The sequence below is a fragment of the Lutjanus erythropterus genome, chromosome 6 (assembly GCF_056507025.1).
Source record: "Lutjanus erythropterus isolate fLutEry1 chromosome 6, fLutEry1.hap2, whole genome shotgun sequence".
NCBI classification, from domain to species: domain Eukaryota; kingdom Metazoa; phylum Chordata; class Actinopteri; order Lutjaniformes; family Lutjanidae; genus Lutjanus; species Lutjanus erythropterus.
In genome coordinates, this window is record NC_139322.1 from 29,429,470 (window position 1) to 29,447,784 (window position 18,315).

General features: G+C 39.3%; 1 protein-coding gene across 2 annotated transcripts in view; it reads right to left on the bottom strand.

The window, feature by feature from the left end:
• Positions 1–18,315, bottom strand: part of mgll (monoglyceride lipase) — a 47,462-nt gene that overhangs the window by 26,828 nt on the left and 2,319 nt on the right. The window contains exon 2 of one of the 2 annotated variants that reach the window (XM_084721585.1): positions 17,617–17,752. In XM_084721585.1, the coding sequence (XP_084577711.1) occupies positions 17,617–17,744 (128 nt within the window). In that variant the 5' untranslated portion in view covers positions 17,745–17,752. Of the gene's footprint in view, positions 1–17,616; positions 18,085–18,315 lie in introns of those variants that run through there. The other variant, XM_084721584.1, reaches the window with a different exon arrangement.

The window sequence follows — 18,315 nt, forward strand, 5'->3', positions numbered from 1 at the left end:
AGACTGTATATTTGTACATCATTGCTTTGCATGTGTGTGCAGGCAGAGATTAAGTTGCAGGATGACGAAAAAATAGATGAGAGAATGTTTTCAGAGATAGCAGCTATCGTCCAGCTGTCTTTCTATCTGCCTCAACACATCCCTGCCTGCCCGACTTAAAAAAGACTCCACTGAAATACAATGGCATCTTACATATACAGAAAACATGTTTCACAGCCCTGCTCTCTCTTTTTATGCAACAGTCATATCACTGACCTACAACCACAGGAACTATGATTTGGTTTTCTAACAGTAACAGAAACTGTATGCAAATATTTCTACAGAACAGCACATTCAGTAACTCAGCTTCCATCCAAGTGTGTTTTAAAAAGTGATTTATGATGTATTCGCTCAGTGCAGCTGCATGGAAACAGTAAACACTTCAAATATCCTGATGTATTCCTGATGGTATTAGGCAATACCATTTTGTTGATGAGGAAATTATACAGTACATTCATTAAAATTGCATTTCATATATAAATGACATGTTGTTAGACTCATTTCTATTTGCATTTTTTTGGGTGTTTCCTTGTCTTTCCTTTCCTTGTGTTTCCTGATGCAGAGAAGCTGTGTTTTATACAAGAAACAAGAGATTTATTTATCATTGTACAACAAGGTTGAATAGCGGGATTTTTATGTAGTTCTCTCTTTGCTTCTGCTACTCACAAAAAAACACATAAAAGATGATAAACAGTTGACTGGTTGAAGAGATCAAAATAATATACATACATATATATATATATATATATATATATATATATATATATATATATATATATATATATATATATATATATATATATATACATTCAGAAGGACACTTTTTGTTTGTCCAAACTTTGCTCATGTAGACATATCTTTTGTCAAAACTAATCAGGCTTTCAAATAGCCATATAATTAATGTAGCCATTTTTATAACAATGCATCAAGTGTTAAACCAATGTTACAGTGTAAAAGTGGGCACTTGAAGTGATAAACCTGCAGAAAATTATCGCCCGAATCTGCAGCAATGAGTTTCAGCTCAACATTTAGCTTTACAGCCCACATCTTTACTGTTTTGTTTCACTTTCACTGCTGTCACAGAGTTATTTTCATCCACAGTGGGGAGTGGTTTTCAGAGAAAAAGCTCTTGAAGCTTGTTGTATATTAGTTTCACACTTGTGTACACAGTGGAAAAGTGACATTTAGCAGCTAAAGGAGCAGATATTACCTTCAGGAGCTGGTGGAGACCAAAAACAGAGCTAAAAGTATATATACACTGTACACAAGAATACAGGAAACAAGAAAGGGGAAAGCTGACCAAGGTTATCAGATATCAAGCCTTCTAAACCAGCAGGACCTTTACTTAGAGGTACCTCAACAATCTCATTACACACAAACTGTTCTCAAAAATGCCACTCAGGTAAAGCTAAAACCAACACTGAATGTCAAAAACATGTTCTTTTCACAAAATGGTGAGTCATTATATAAAAGCTAACAGGATAATCCTCTGCTAATTTTCACTTATTAAATCCATTTCAGTCAGTGTGGAGAGATAATGACAGACAGAAGAGAGGTTAAGAAGGTATCACGTCAAGCATATTCTTCAAAATGTGGCTTTGACTTCATGTTTACTCAGAAAGGGATACCTTTCACTAATTAATACACCGACACTAGGGAGATGAGTTTTTTTTTTTAAGGTTTTACTTCTCCTGTCGGTGCATATTAAGCAGCGGAGCAGCAGTGAAACGCTCCAGTGTTCCTTTCTCTGAGCAGCAGCAGTGCTGAGCAGCCTGTGAGAGCTTCAATCAGCAGCAGCAGACAATTAGACCAAATGTATTCAGCAGCGACAGAGGCAAAGGGAATGAAGGAGTGAAACAGGGAGTAAGTGAGTGAGAGAGTGAGGCGGGGTACGGGGAAGAAGAGTAGAATGAGAGTAGCTGTTCATCAGGCTTCATTAGCAAATCACTCTGATTTCGCTCGCTGCTCTTTCCCTCCTTTTAGAAAGACATCGCCTCAGGCTACGACTTCCTCTACACTTGTTGGCTCAGAACAAGTGTGTGTATACATGCATGTGTGTGTGTGTGTGTGAGTGTGAATGAGTGTCTTTGTATGGGCACAATGTTCTGTAACACACATGCCGAGGGGCAGCAGGGGATTAATGGGGCTAATCTGGGTTCATTGTAAAGATGAGTGTACAGTGAACAACACGCCACACACTGAAAACCACAGTTGTAATGTGACATTAGTAATTTGCTGTCTTTCTTTGTCTATCCATCATTCTCTAAATACCTTTTTGGTCTCTTTTTTAATCTCTCTCTCTCTCTTCTACTCTCTTCACTCATTTCTCCATCTTTGCTTCCTCTTGTCAGTTTCAGTTTTTGTGAATCTGAGTTGCCAGAAAACAGGGATAAATCAAATAAAAGCAATATTTCTGGTGACAGCTAACAGTATGAGATATACAGTTTACATTTATAAACATTAGGGATTTAATTCGACACAAACTGAATCTTAACAGATGTCTGTATTCATTCAGCTGCAGGCATCTGCAGACAAGTGACAATATTCAGACATCATCAGTATGTCGACTCAGCCGTGCAAAGCCAGCCCACTGTTTCCACTTTGCTAAACGTGGTCTGGTGAGGCTCAAGAGGCATTTGCTTGGAGCAAGTGTGACTTCAATAGGCTGTGACATTTCACTACTTTACTTACACATCAACCTGAACCTCTTGACCTGGGTGGAGAAATGCACAACATGGTGGGCTCTCATCGAGCCTGTTGTGATCTGCTGGATGTGTGAGAGAGAGGGAGCGTGTAAATGTACACATAAGTGTTGATGTGATACACATTTTGTTTGACCATGAAGCCGGTTGTTACTCTATTTGTTTTATGTTTTATGTTTTATGAATACAGCCCCATGTACTGTCAGATTCCATTTGAAATCAAAGTAGCAGTAACCAATTACAATTAGGTGGGAGCAGGTCTTAGAAATATCCAAAGACAAAAAATATCCCAACTAACACCTTCAAAATATATTTTATATTTAGTAATGCTTATTTAATTTTTACTTATTTATTTATCCTAACAATTGATCCGTTTTTGAAAATAGATTTGGATTAGATTAGATTAGGTTTATTTTTTGATGATCTAATTGATGAATTAATTTAATCGAATTTCTGATGATCTCATTGATTAATTGCATTATATATTAGAGGCTGATGTTTTTGGAACTCAAAGCAGTATCACACTAAATTACTACATCTAGTAGTACAATCTATGGTGTTGCTCATTCTGTCCAAAGCCTCACTGTGCATTATCACGGATATATTGGTTATTTTGTACGTAGACTAAAGAGACCTTATCTTCCAGTAACAGGAAAAAAAGCATTTAATTTTCCTTTCTCATTATCTCTCTTCGCCCTCTCTATGTGTTTCTTGCTCATCTCTCATGGGAACTGGAGACCCACTCGTCTCCCACATCCATTTCAGTTGCTGGAACAACATGGCTTATAACCAGCCTTATTAAAACACTCTGGGAGAGTGCGAGAGAGTTTTCTCCTCCCTCTGGCTCTAGACAGAGCTACTCCAAACAACCACAGGCCCAAAACAAAGCCAAGACCCTAATCCCCTTAATGCAATGCTGACTGGCTGCTCCAAGATTATACAGGAACTCACAAACCCTCCAAATTGTGCCCAAATGCCACATTCTGCACCTTCAACTGTGAATTTTAACTGACAAGTAAAAATCTTAGGCATTCCAGGCATGTGGCTGATCTTCACACCTACAAGAAGCAATGACAAAAACTTTTAAGGCTTTCACGATGAAATTCTACAAGTTTTCCATTATTTTCCACAACATAATCCATGTATTTTAGTCTTAAACTGCACATAATTGTGTTTTACAACAAGAAACTGTGGTGTGGATTTCACAGCACTCTCTGCTGAGAAATTATGATCACCATCCAAAGCAATAAACATGTAAAGCTGTGAAATGCTATATTCCTGCAAGGAGCCCGCTAAATGTCCTGTATTTAATCACCAGAATAACAAGCTACCAGTGAGGTGGAGTGTGAGAATTTAACAGAAAAAAAATTCTGGAAGTTTAATGGTGCAAGAGTATTTCTAAGTCCTCCTCTAGTGTAGCTGTGTGTACTCCAGTTTAACAAATCTGCTGGTATTTGGGTAGCTCATAGCTCAATAATAGTCAATGAGAGAACTGCACTTAATAATAAGGCTACCTGACATTATAGTTCTTACATTGCTTAATTTTTACCATTTTAAATAAAGTGCACATCAGCTCTGATGCCTCAGAGTTTGCCTCCATAACCTGCACAGCAGAGACACAAATTAATTTGTTTAATTTGTTTAATCAATTTATTAATTGTCATAAAATGTCTAACGGACATTTACTTACAAGTCTACATGAGGTGAGCGCAGCATCAGGAATGACTTAGCGTGTCTTTTCACAGAAGACAGAAAAGGCACAGCTGTAAATAAATGAACGACAGCTAAATTCAATATAGAGACTTCAATTTCAGGATCATTGTATTGTGTACACTGGCTCACCGTCACACTGTCCTGACTTACCTGAACAAAGTGTTTCTTATTATGACAAGCCTAAATCTCTGCATGCTGTGAAAGACACTGTTTGGGCAAGACAATTAGTCTGTTGGTTTTATTTGATTTAATCAGGCAGAATAAATTGCGCTGGTGAGCAGAACTCTAAATTTAATGTTCTAATGGCAACCAGATACACCTAAACACTATCACAGTGTTAAATCAACACTTGTAAATACAGTATAACAGATGACTGAGAGACACAGACTTTCCACTAGTTTGCATTTTTCCATGACATTTTATCTGGCATTTAAAAATGGTGACTGTGACATGCGTCTGGGGAAACTGCTCAACACCATGTTAATGTGTAATGTGTTTAAACATACTGCAGTGTTAAATTAACACTGGAGTGTTCGTGTCCATGTGTCCAGACAGAGCAGGAGCCAGAGGACGAGACAGACCGACCGAACACTGGCATGTTAATCTGATTAATGGACTTAGACTGCTCAGAACTTAATGGTGTGTGTGTGTGTGTGTGTGTGTGTGTGTCCCTTTACTCTAATCTTGTGTGTATCACCATGTGAGCGTAGGAAAAAGAACCACAAATTACTGAGCTTTCTTTGAAAAGCTGCCCAAAATGTGATGTACAGTGTGTTTGCATGTGTGTGTGGACATATATGTGGATGGGTGACCACATCAGTGCTGTTAAGTGCTCCATGAATGTGCAGTTGTAGGGATAATGTGTGCGAAGTACAGAAATAAGGAGGCAAAGATTAAAGGAAAAAAGAAAGAAGAAGAGGACCAAAGATAGAACAAGAAGATATAGTGTATGTGAGCCAGGAAACATTAGTAACCTCTCAAGAGCCAAATTTAGAACTTTTTAAGACCAATTAAACTCAATGAATAGTCTCCCAGGTAAAATACAGTGGTTGTACTGGAAACAAATTATATTTAATCATAGGCCAGGTCACGTCAGCATTTAAAATGTTTTTCATTCAATGGATTTGCCACAATAAGTGGATTCGCCTACAAGGGTGAAACAAATGTGCACAACGTTTCACATTTGGAGAACTTTGACCAGAGAATTCACCCTGTCGACCAAAAGCAAGCCATCTGCTATCTTGACAGGGATGAACTTTGAGGGACCAAAGAGGAAGCTTGTTAGCTTTGTCTTTACTGGCCATTATCATGCATTTAGCAAGCTTGTTAGCTCAGTCTTACAATCAAGACACCTAAACTGAAACCAAGTCATGACCAAGACCAGAGCACGACTGTGTCCAGACCATTAGCTGTAACAGTAACAGCAGCGGGGGACTTGTACTACAGTGTGCAGTGCTTATGTCGGAGCTGACATTATCATTGTTGAAACGTAACTTAGCTTATAAGCTTTGCCAGCGTAACACACGAAAACTGCTGCATGATGGTTCGCTAACAGGCCTGGCCCTTTAACTGAATGTATACTGCAGCTGAATGTGCTACAAGAGATCCCTGGTTCAAGTCCCAGTCCACATATCCCTTCAGGTTTTGACCCTTGGCTCTTCAGGTTGGGCTCTAACCAGGCTCAGACGTTACACTAGCATGACTAAAACTTTATTTATGCTTCCTCTTTAAGGGCCAATAAATGTTTGACGTGGTCTCAATCAGCTTTATGTTGCAGAATTCACATAATGCTGTGTGTTTTCTTTTCAACGCTGTTTAGTGGATTAACTCTTTCTGGTTTCGTTAACCAAATTATATTACAGAAGATTTGGCTGACATCTCCCTTCAGACAGCCACTGCTTCTTCTCCTGCCAGCGATCACTTTCTTGGAGTGTGTGTGAACGGAGGTGGGGAGGGCTGACAGCTGTTAACTAACAAAAATTTCAAATTAGAAATCAGTCATGTTATTGGCTGCATTTCAGGCAGAAGGTTTTATTCAATCACAATAATGATGTTAACAAATTAATTAGACAATGCATGGGCATTAATGATATCCCCACAGTTGTGGGGGGAACTTCAAAAAGTGGTCTTAAGACCGGTCTCAAGAGGGAAACCAAACTTGAGTGCTACAACACTACCTCTGGGAACTTATTTTCCTTCATCAATAACAATTTTTGAATGATGCCATGTGCAATGACAAGAACAAAATGCCAGTGGGATTAAATGGCACAGTATAGAGAAAAGAAAATGAACCTCTGTGAACTACTGTGACTAGTGCTTGCACGTCCCAGCTGGCTACTGTATTCACTGTTATCTCAGCGGTTCAGTTTAAGACATTTCTATACTATCTAAGACATTGTCAGGCTTTCAATTCCCAGGTGACAGTGACATTTGATGCACATGGAGCAAAACAAAATGGATATGACAGAGACAAACATTCTGACAGGTGGAAAATGAGATGGAGGCTGAGAAAGTGACAAACTGGTATGGAAAAGAAAACAAGACATGGGTGAGTCATTATAGAAACTGCACGAGTTTGTGTGCTGCACAGAAAAAAAAAACACAAAAGAGAGACAGAGAAAATTGCTGTGTGATAGAGTGAAATGAAAGAAGACAGTCAGCAGGCAGCCACAGCGGGAAGGTTTCCATCAGCGATACGAAAAGGTAAACCAAGGCCACGAACTATAACAAAAATATTCTGCTGCACAGTGAAGGGCTTGGGACTCATTTTATCTGCTCACCTGTCTTCTTCGCAGAGTGCAGATCTTCATATAGTGAAGCTGATGATCATTTCATTTGTAGTGTAAATAGCAAAGGAGTTGAAAAGAGACAAAGGAAGTGAAAGTCCTTATGCATGAGATGCACATGAAAGCAGGTCTTGATATCTCCTTCATAGCTTGAGGCAGATTGGTGCAGCATGAGCAGTAATGCAGGCATTGTACCTGACTGTCATGGTGAAGGAAGTTGAGCCGAAAGGTAAAGCTTTCAATTTACTGGTCATGAGCTTTGGGTAGTGACCAAAAGAATGAGACTGCTGATACAAGTGGCCGAAATGAGTAGGGTGGCTGGGCTCAGGAACAGGGTGAGGAGGAGCTTGGATATCTGGAGAGAACTTAGGTTAGAACTGCTACTCCTTTGTGTTGAAAGGAGCCAGCTAAGGTGGTTCAGGCATCTGATCAGGATGTCTCCTGGACACCTCCCTTTGGAGGTCCTCTGGGCAAGTCCTACTGGGAGGAGACTCCAGGGGGTAAACCCAGAGCTCGCTGGAGGGATTACATATCCCATCTGGCCCAGAAACACCTTGGGATCCCTCCGGAGGAGCCGGAACAGGTTGCTAAGGAGAGTGATGTCTGGAATACCCCGCTTAACCTGCTGCCACCATGACCAGACCCCGGATAAGAGGAAAAAAATAGATGGATGGATGGACAAGCACACTGCACACTTTCTACTGTGGATAGATAAATTACACCCAAGCTATCTGCACGCAGAAACAGAACAAGAATTAGATGAAAAATATGTTTTCTGATCAAACTTGTCTCACAAGCAACCGTTTTTATGATTATTTTATTATTTATTAACTCTGCTTGAATAAAACAACAAATACTACCTCTGATACCACTGCTATTTTCTCTTCTTTTGACAGCTGTAATTCTTCATTTGCACATTTTCTTCTTTGAAGCTTTGCATGTTTGTACGTCCCCTCTGCTCTCTTCTTACATAATTGTACTTTTCTTTGATGTAGCTTATCACTACTTGCTCATGCATTTCACTTTCTCCATGGACATCATTAAATCACATTCACATAGACATACTAATGTTTAATACATCCATATAGCAGCAGAAATCAATCACATTTATAGAAGTCCTAATAACTGTAGAGAATACTTTGATAATTATTTACACTCCTGTTTGCACAGTCCATCTTGCTGATGATGTTACTGATCCAGGAGTTATTACTCACTGTTACAGTATTAACTAGAAGAGTGCACCTTAATAGAGTATAAATCTCTGGCAGACAATAAATGGTGAAGCACCTACTGCAATGCCAGATGCAAGTTTTCTTATCCAAATGTACGCGATGTTAAAAAGTTATTTTGTATAGTATAGTCATAGTTTTATTTAAGATACATAGTGCAATGGTATTATAACTGAGTGTACAAACTTAATAAGGAAACAATAAATGGGACAATGAGTCCAAATTTCCCATTTCATAATTTGTTTTTTTAAAGAGTATTTTTGTTTTTTATTTAGAACATTACAAGTAACCAGGCTGCTTTACATATAAATCTACATTTTTGGAGAAACTCATAAAAGATGAAATTTGAGGATCCCTATTATATAAGTTCACTGCATGTGAACCTCTGAATTTGTCACTGTTCAGAAGGCTCATTTTTTGGCATAAAGCTGATTAGATCACCCCCAGTAACTGAGTTAAATTCCCACAAGTAACCACTATCATGCTCAAGTTACAAAAATGGTCTCACTACAATGTAATGGCTAATACGGGGACTAACATCATCTCACATGAATACAGTTGCACTCAACATTGTAATTCCAATAGTGATTAGGGACCCCAGTATGCAGGAATATGGAGTTAGCATAATGTGAGCACGTCTGTCTGTCTCACTTTCATCCAGATATCTTAAGGTGAAAGGTCTTTGAAAATGTCCACTCCAGTTTTTCCTTTGCAAAGATGCAGATGAGCAATAACATGGACACCAATGAATGCTTTAGGTCATCTAGTTTCAAATGATACCAGTATCTTAACTGTTTAAAATAGAGTCTGCTACAGCCTCTGAAATACAGACAGCTGTAACAATCACACAACCAAATGCACACACTGATCAACATGTTATCTGATCATGAAGTTGCAAAGTCACTATGAAAACGGAAAACTGGCTCTGCAGTATTTCTCCTCTGCCTCTTTTTCACATTTACTGTAAGTTAATGTGTTAATATTCACAGCTGGCACTTACCCATTGAATTTTATGGGAATACAAGAGCCCCTAATACTTATACACTGTATTACTCAGCCAAAAATTTGGCCCTAAGTGCAAACGCGAAGGGAAACACTATGGAATGGAAAATCCTCCATTGACAAGAGTAACAGTGGCAGCGAGCAGCAGGGAAATTAAACAGTCTCACCATAGAGACACAAACAGGGAAGGAAACTCATCTAGGCACCATCAGCAAAAACATCAACATCATCATGACCTAGTTACACAAGCTGTGCTGTCGTTTATGTACAAATACAGATGTACATTGCATGTATAAGCTGGTGCACTGGACGCCTTGTGGGTTCAAAGCTCCAGTTGGACGTCTTTTGGAAGATCTGTCAATCATTGGTGATGCCTTCCCCTCCACCTTTCACTTACTTCGTGGTTCTAGTGAAAGGGCTTTTTAGGAGACCGTGACCTTTGACCGCAATTCTCATCCTGACAAAAATGTCATGTAATTTATACTGAATATCCAGCATGTTAGCGACATAGTGGAAATGAAATAACCAGAAGAGCTTCTTACACCCACATAAGGCAGATTTTGTGAAAAAAAATTGTAGTGAAAATGTGACCATAAATAGTTTCCTTCACTGCTTGCCTGCTCATATATCAAGGAGAAATTTCCTACAAGCTATTTCCACTTTCCCAGTTTAAACAACAATCCCAACAGAGTATGTTTGGAAAAGGAGATGAAAAGAGACACATCTGAGACCTGAACTACACAAAAAGTAAGTATAACAACAAAAATCAATATCAGGAAAGTTATGCTGATGTTTTGCACACTCTGTGTATGCTGATAAATTAAGCTAAGTTCACACACTGCCCTTTGTTGATGTCATTACTGCCGTTGGATGACATTTACACTTACCACCAGTCAATATATTCCCTATAAAATCTCTTTATTGTGAGTTTCATCTAGCATAACCTCTAGGAGTGGAGGAAATGCTTGACTCTTCTCTTCTCTGTCAATCATCATATAGACACGGCCCCATGTTAAATAAATGATTGTGATTGGCCCACCCATATCCAAGGCGGGTGGATTTCTGTCCAAATGGAAGTTGGGCCAAACATATCTGCCAGAGCAAATGAAAACATGAACTCAGCACATTTGTCTGGTCCCCTGGCTAGCATTCACCTGCTGCTACTACAGTGTTTTCTCATTCAGCTATGTCTACATTATTTAACTGTTGAAAAACAGCTTTGCAAAGCAGCTTCACCAACAACATCATCATTGATTCATCACAGAGTTTTACTATTAAATCAAAGAGACTTATTTTCTGAAATAGATGAGCGAATAAGCTAGAAAGCAGCTCCTATTATAATCTATCCAGCCACGCCTGATGGCTGAAGGTGTTTTCCCCTGCTGTCTGGAACCATTTTACATAAAGAACTCTGGACAGGTCTTTCCCATCCTCTGAGTGTGAGATTTAAACCATCTGCTTAATTTCCTCTTTTTTGCTAAACAAACACTCCATGCAATAAACTGTGTCTGGCCTACAGTTGGTCCAGTAAGTTGAGTCACTAAATGTCATCCTGGCATTCTCGAACTGCTGCCTGTTACCATGGTTACAGCACAGCGTGTCACAACTTTAGTGGTGTTGGCAGCGATGGTGAATCATCTGCAACTTTTTTGATAATTAATACATTGTAGTTGTACATTAACTATTTCCAGCATCTCAAGTGTACAGATGTGCTTTTTCACTATTACTAAACGATTAGTGTAATCAATTGACAAAATAATCACCAGATCAAATTCTAAAAATCAATAATAATGAAAACAATTGTTACCCATCTGTTGGTTTGTTTTTGAGATCTCTCTAACAACAAGTCACACAGCCAGTAGCAGGATATTGTCAGAGGTCAACACACTGTCACACATTACCATTATCACGCACAAATTCCAAATCAAGCATGAGTATAACAGCACCGGGACTTTTAACTACACGTATCATTCCACAGGTGTTCTAATAACCGTTTACCTACATTAATGTTACAATGACAAACAGGTAGAGACATCAGACAGGACGAAAATTAGGTGTCTTGTACAGTTATGATTCAGGGCTTACTGTATTACTGTGGGATCACTGTCACACAGATACACACCTCTTAATCTGACTGAGTATAGAATAGGATACAAGCACAACAGTTTTAACAGCTTTTGATCTATTTATCAGGGAAAATACCCACAATGCATCATAATCTATAAGATCATCACTACCATATGTTATTTTGGTGAAAATGTTTATATCGACATGTGTAGGTATACATCATATATCCCAGCATAGCCTAAAAATATTGAGACATTATTTTTAAACCATATCGCCCAGCCCTAGTTTGAGTCTTGGCTGTCTGAATAAACTGTTAAAGCTCTCCTTTGAAAATTTCTTTGATCAAAGCTGCTGTGCAGATATGAAAGTACTGCCATCACAAAAAGCAAAGAGAAAAATGTCACTGTTGTTTTCAGAAATTATCTATAAATCTAAACTGTATTCATAGTTTCATAAAGTTTTACATTTTAGAGGTGCAGTTATGATCAAACTTGTATTTTAAAATAGCCTCTAATTTATTTTCGTGGCAATGGCTATTACCACTTTTTAATATAAACACTAAAATGCTATAAGCTTCTGGTTACGCTGCACCTACAGAGTCATCACACTGTGTGTCTCATTGTGTTAAATTACTAATCTGACTGCTGCAGTGAGTGGGCTGCTGTAGGCTGCATCCATCCGGACCACTGAGAACTCTTATTGTGAAACCTCAGAGTGCAGAGGCAGCGTGTGTTAAAACAGGAGGTGTGTGTCAGAATTTCGTTCATGGTGAAGTGTAGGCTGACTGTACGACAGACAACAGACTGGTGTGTCTCAGTTAGTGACACTTGCTCAGCAGTTTACACTCTCTGATAACGGTCTGTGTGTCACTCTGATTTTGCATTGAGAGCTTTAGATGGCAGCGTGCTCAGGACAAGCTTATTTCACTCAGAACTACCAACAGTTATATTCTGAGAGGCAAAATATGGCAACGCATTAAAGGGTTTGTTAAGATTATTTCATGTGGGGCTGTATGAGGTACTTATCCATAGTCAGTCCATTCCCTACAGTAGATGGAGTTCAACATGACCCCAGTTTGGAAAAACGGAGAGGGACGACAGCAAAGAAGCTGAGCAAGGAACTATTTTGGACAAGGTTAGCAACAATCAGCAAAGGTAGAATATTTTCACCGCTTTACTTTGCTGTAAACTATGACTATGCTATACAAAATTCAAGCCAAACATCGCTCTCTCCAAACCAACCAAACTCCATAGGTGAAATCAGTAATTTAATCATGCACAACATAGGAGTTGCTGGTCTACTGCTGCCTCGATCTGTTGATTTGTTTGCTTTATTGTGTGACTTTTGTGAATCCAAACTATTCTTTAAAAACTACCAGACTGAGGGAGTGGTTAAACTTGCAACTCCTGTGTTCTGCACAGTAAAATTACTGATTACGCCTATAGAGTTTGGTTGGTTTGGAGAGAGCGACATTTGGCTCATGCAATGGTGATTTGCCGTCAGAAAAGGCTGAGCAGTAGAGTAGAGCAGTAAAAATACTCTAAATATAGCATACACTTAAAGTGATACTCATTTTTTTAGGTGTTACAGTAAATTGCTCAGCTTCTGTGCTTGTGCCCCTGTCTTCTTCTCCTATCTGGAGGTGTGCACACAGGTATGTACCACAGATAATACACTGACTAGCAATAAGTACCTCATATGACTATAAAAAAAAGGGAACTATTCCTTTTAAATCACTAAAACAGTTTTGGGACTTGCTGGTGAGGCTGTGATTATAGCTTCTGTTTTGTCAGCTTGTAAAAGCTGCAGTAAATCGACCTCACACAGCTTTTAGGAGCTGCTAGCTCAGCTAAAACATTTTCATTAGTCTGGGTTTCAATCAAGTATTGCGAAAAATCCTGTGAAAGTCTAAACTCAGCTTCAAATGTGAGCGCATAACACAACCCACAAATACTGGCATCGGCTATTAGAAGCACACATTGGTGGATAGATATACACATCATGATACACAACATTTCATGGACTCTTACATGCCATGACTGCATGCATTTTTAGCATGGTCACTGGCTGGCCTGCAGTGAGAGAGCTCTTATATAAGCCATTCAAAGCCTTGGCTCTACAACAGTTACAACACAGAGATCTGCAGCTATTTTAAGCCTGCTGTGATTCCACTTTCTACTTCCAAAAAACATGATTTGCAGGAGAAAAAAAAATGAAGCTGTTATGCCAATGAAATTGCATTTGTTAGTTGGTTTATTGATGCTTTTGGCAGGAAGAGAAGGACACATTTTAGATGTGGTTATTTATCTCCAATACTCTGTTGACTAGCTTTAAATATATGAGCAGATTGGTGCATAATTAGATTTTTGTTCCTGTGGGGAGTGTGGGCATGGGAAGGGCTTCTGTGTGACCGCCTCAGTGGCATTGTGGGCAACTATAGGGTCAAATATTTGTGCCACTGCCTGTCCAAAATCATGTACATTTAGATGTTAACAAGAACTGCCAGAGAAGTTCAATCCAACCACAAAAACAACATCCCAGGGTTTGTGACACACATCTACGCAAAGGTATACAAGAACCTGCATGTACAAAAACAGTATAAATCAAGGATGACTGCAGAATAAACCCACACACATACACACATGCTGCTATCAACATCAGCCACAGTTTATGGTGCAATCATACAGCAGAAGAGGCACAGACACAGTGTCTGTTAATGAGTCACTTCTCTGCAGAGATGTGTGTGTCAGTAATATCGTGGCAGTAATATCTGGACTCCAGATGTTTTGTGGGCCTCCCGTTTCTGTCACATCTCTTTCCCCCCGTGCTCTCACTCTGCATGCAACTATGTGGTTTGTAATCGAGCTTGAGTGAGACATCTGTGTTGTGTTTCATGCACACAGCAACATGTGGACAGAATACAGAGGACTTAAAACATCTAAGAGTGCATAGCAAGGGGGGCCCCCAACAGCAGACTTAGAAAATAGCACTATTAAACCAGGAAGAAGAAGGGCCTTTTAAAACTGGACCCGTTAATCATGTGTTGTTTGATATCTTTTTGGCTAAGCAACAACATTTCCATTTACACTCTTCCACACACCAGAATGCCTCATGAGTCATGATCTCAGGCCTTTTGCAAGTGAACTATGACAGTGTTTATTAGGTTTGAGAATATAATTCAAATCAGCTACAAGTAACCCTGAAACACAAGGGTGTTTTATGGATATGAGGAAACGGATGCTGATAGACAGCATTTCAGCACGCTTTGAAAGGTGAGGAAAGTAAGGGGGAAGCCAGTCTGTGCTGACACTCACATTCATCCACTTCCTTGTGAGTTTTTTAAAGGGATAGTTCAGATTTTTTTAAGTGGTTTTAGTACCTATCCATAGTGTAGGAAAGTAGGAAGCTAACCAATGACCTGTTGTGGACAGGGTGAGCAGCAAAAAGTATTTTAGTTCACTCTCTCTGAACCAACCAAACTCTATAGACCAAATTAATAAGTTGACCTTGCACAACACAGGAGTTGCTGGTCCACCGCTGCCTTGACCTGTTAGTTTGTTTGTATTATTATGTGGCATTATTTCAAAAAGTTAGTTTACATTCACCAAAGTCACACAATAACACACACAAACTAACAGGTCGAGGCAGCGATAGACCAGCAACTCCCATATTCTGCGATGTAAAATATCTGATTTCGACTATGGAGTTTGGTTGGTTTGGAGAGAGCGATGTTTGGCTTGAATTTTTGGCAGCTCCCCGTCAGAAAAGGCTATCTGACAGCAAAGTAAAGTGGTGAAAATAAGCACGCACTCAATCAGACATTGATTTTTCTTTTAGAAAAATACTTTACTCCACACAGGAGTCCTTCCGCAGAACACTTTGTCTTCTTCTCAGTGTTACATTTGTGTTGTGGGCTGTTCATATTTTTACAAAATGGTTCAAACGAAAGGTCACAGTCTATTCCGGATGCAAACATACACAGTTTAAATATGTTCCAACGGCACTTCTTTCCATGGCGATATATTTGACTTTGGTTAAAGCTGAAACCTGTAATACTCCACAGTTTGTTGTCCTTCCCAGTCCCAAAACAGCTGATCAGTATTTCTCAGTAGTGGAATACAAAGAGGATCTCCAAGCACATAAAAGACCTGTTTGTTTTATTAACAACATGTTTAGCCGGTTGAACAAGTTGCTCCTGGGTCTTATTTTTTAAAAAGGGGGTCATGACCCATTATGAGTCATGGGTGCATCTGGTGGTCGACTCTTTGAGGAGGAGATTAACATAATTATAATGTTTTTAACGAGCTTGGGCCACAGAATGAGACCTAACTACTACTGCCACAGACTGATTTTTACTCTATTTCACTTTTTCTTTGTTACTAATCTCAATTTGCTTTCTCAGTTTGACCCAGTGATGTTTTTGTGTTGCATGTGGTTAACAAACAGATTACCAGTATTTAAATAAGGGTCAAACCACGACTTTAACACAACTCACAATAACCTCCCTAGATCTGAGCAGTGTGTATTGTCAAAAGCATGGACCTGCATTTATTGCTGCTGAGTTACTAAGTTACAGCTCTAAATGTTTTAACTGTAACTACGTGTTAGTCATTAACGTAGTAGTAATTATAAAATAGCTAGTAAATGTAAAACAACTACAGCCTGACTGATACTGGATTTTTGGGGCCAATGCCAATATTGATATTTGGGTGTAAAAAAAATTCTGATATTGATATATTGCCTGATATTCTTTATACTGTATGTGTAAAATCCAAAATCCCATCAGGGCAATGAAACATTTAACTTTCAGTGGATTTTTTTTATAATTATAAAAAACCAAAATAGAACAACTTCAATTTAGATTTTAAAAATTACATATATAAAAAGTACTGCCCATGAAGCTAAATAAATAAGTAAGTAAATAAAATCAATCTGCATTATGTTCTGTAAACATGTATTAGACAACATATTTACTGGAACCCAACCAATATATCTGTTGACAGATGTTATTGGCCCAATATTGGCCTATGCAGTTATGTTTTCAGATATACGCTGATCTGACAACTTTTAACAGAACATAATGTTGATTGTTTTTGTTTGTTGTTGGCTTTTGTTTAGCTTTATAGCATTTTAGCACAGTAGAATTTTATGTGACTCTATTTGTGTTTTTTTTTATTTATGGTTATTTGTAAGTATAGAAATACTCATCAGAGTTTTGGACAATGAAGTTTATTGTTAAACTGTAAAATGGTGTGCTTCAGCTATCTTTTTTTTTGCCATGGCTGTTAACCACTTTTGAGGGATCATTACAGAAAGATATGTGATTATGTATATATTCTGTATTCTGTCTATTATATTTTGTATAAAGAAAATCAATCAGTATATCGATATCAGTACCTGTACTGGCATCTGCCCCAAAGTGGTAAATCCAGTTGGATCAGCCGGGCCTGAGCTGATGCCGATATAGACCATTACATCTGCACAAGGCTGATATCAGGTCAATAGTATTGGCTAACAAATATATCTGACTGGCTCTGAAAGTAATACATTTCCTGGTGAGAGATCCTGGTGCTGATAAGAGAGTTGTTTTACCAGTCACAGAGCAGGTATGACTCCTGGGTGACTGTTTGAAATGACAATTTTATTTAAAAAAAAGAAGAAAATCAAATGTGGATTCATACAAACTGGTGATGGTGGTGAAGAGATTAATGTGCAATGAGCAGACCAGTCAACTGTGCACTTTTAATACAGCTGCATCCTGGACCACACACACACACACACACACACACACACACACACACACACACACACACACACACACACACACCTATAGCTGAAAGATTAATATGCAGGACTTTAGAAGAAAAGTCCTCACCATGTGACTCCTAAACTGAAAGCAACCATGTGAAGAGGATCACTTTCTGGCTAATGATTTTAACTAACACTCTGTAGGTGGGCTTAAATACTCCATCTGTCACACACACGCACAGCCTATAGTAACCTACAGATACACAGAGGAACAGACAGTTAAAGAAAAACAGACTTTCCGCTAGTTTTCCCGCTCCGCTGTGCACTGACCTTGGCGGTCCCTCGGGCTCCCAGTAGCGGCAGAACAGGTGCAGTCCGTCGGCGTTGACGATGTGCTGCAGGTCGGTGTAGGGGACTCCCTGCGGGCTGAGCCGCGGAGCAGCTCCCGGCTCGGGCATGGAGGGCTCTGCAACAGAGACACGGAGAAGCGATAACAGCACGTCGCTGTTTCCGTAGAGGAAGCAGCTGAAGCCGGCGACGAGCAGGCAGGTGGCCGCGGTCACACCGTTCATTGTTTACTGTTTGTTTGTTTTGTTTTTGAGCGTGTTTCAGGCATGCATCGCGCTTTGTATTGTACGCTGTCTAATCCTGAGCTGCACACACACATGCACACATAACACACACACACACACAATGTTGTCAGAGCGTCCGCAGCGACCGGTGTTACGTCACCACACCATATGCTCTGCTCTCTACAAGGTCTCTTTACCACTCTCTCTCTCTCTCTTTCAGCCCCCACACTCTCCACATGCTCTCTCTCTCTCCCTCCCTCTCTTCTAAGCGAAACTGACTGACCCTTGAAATTCAAATTAGCTTTATTGCCATGATGACCATGATTTTAAGTCTGATTGTGACACTTAAAGTGTAGTTCAGAGTGTAGAAAACTACAGCAAATGGTTACTACACTTTTCTGTGTCCACTGTAACAGCATCACCAGACTGCAATTAAAAAACAAAACGATCATAAGAT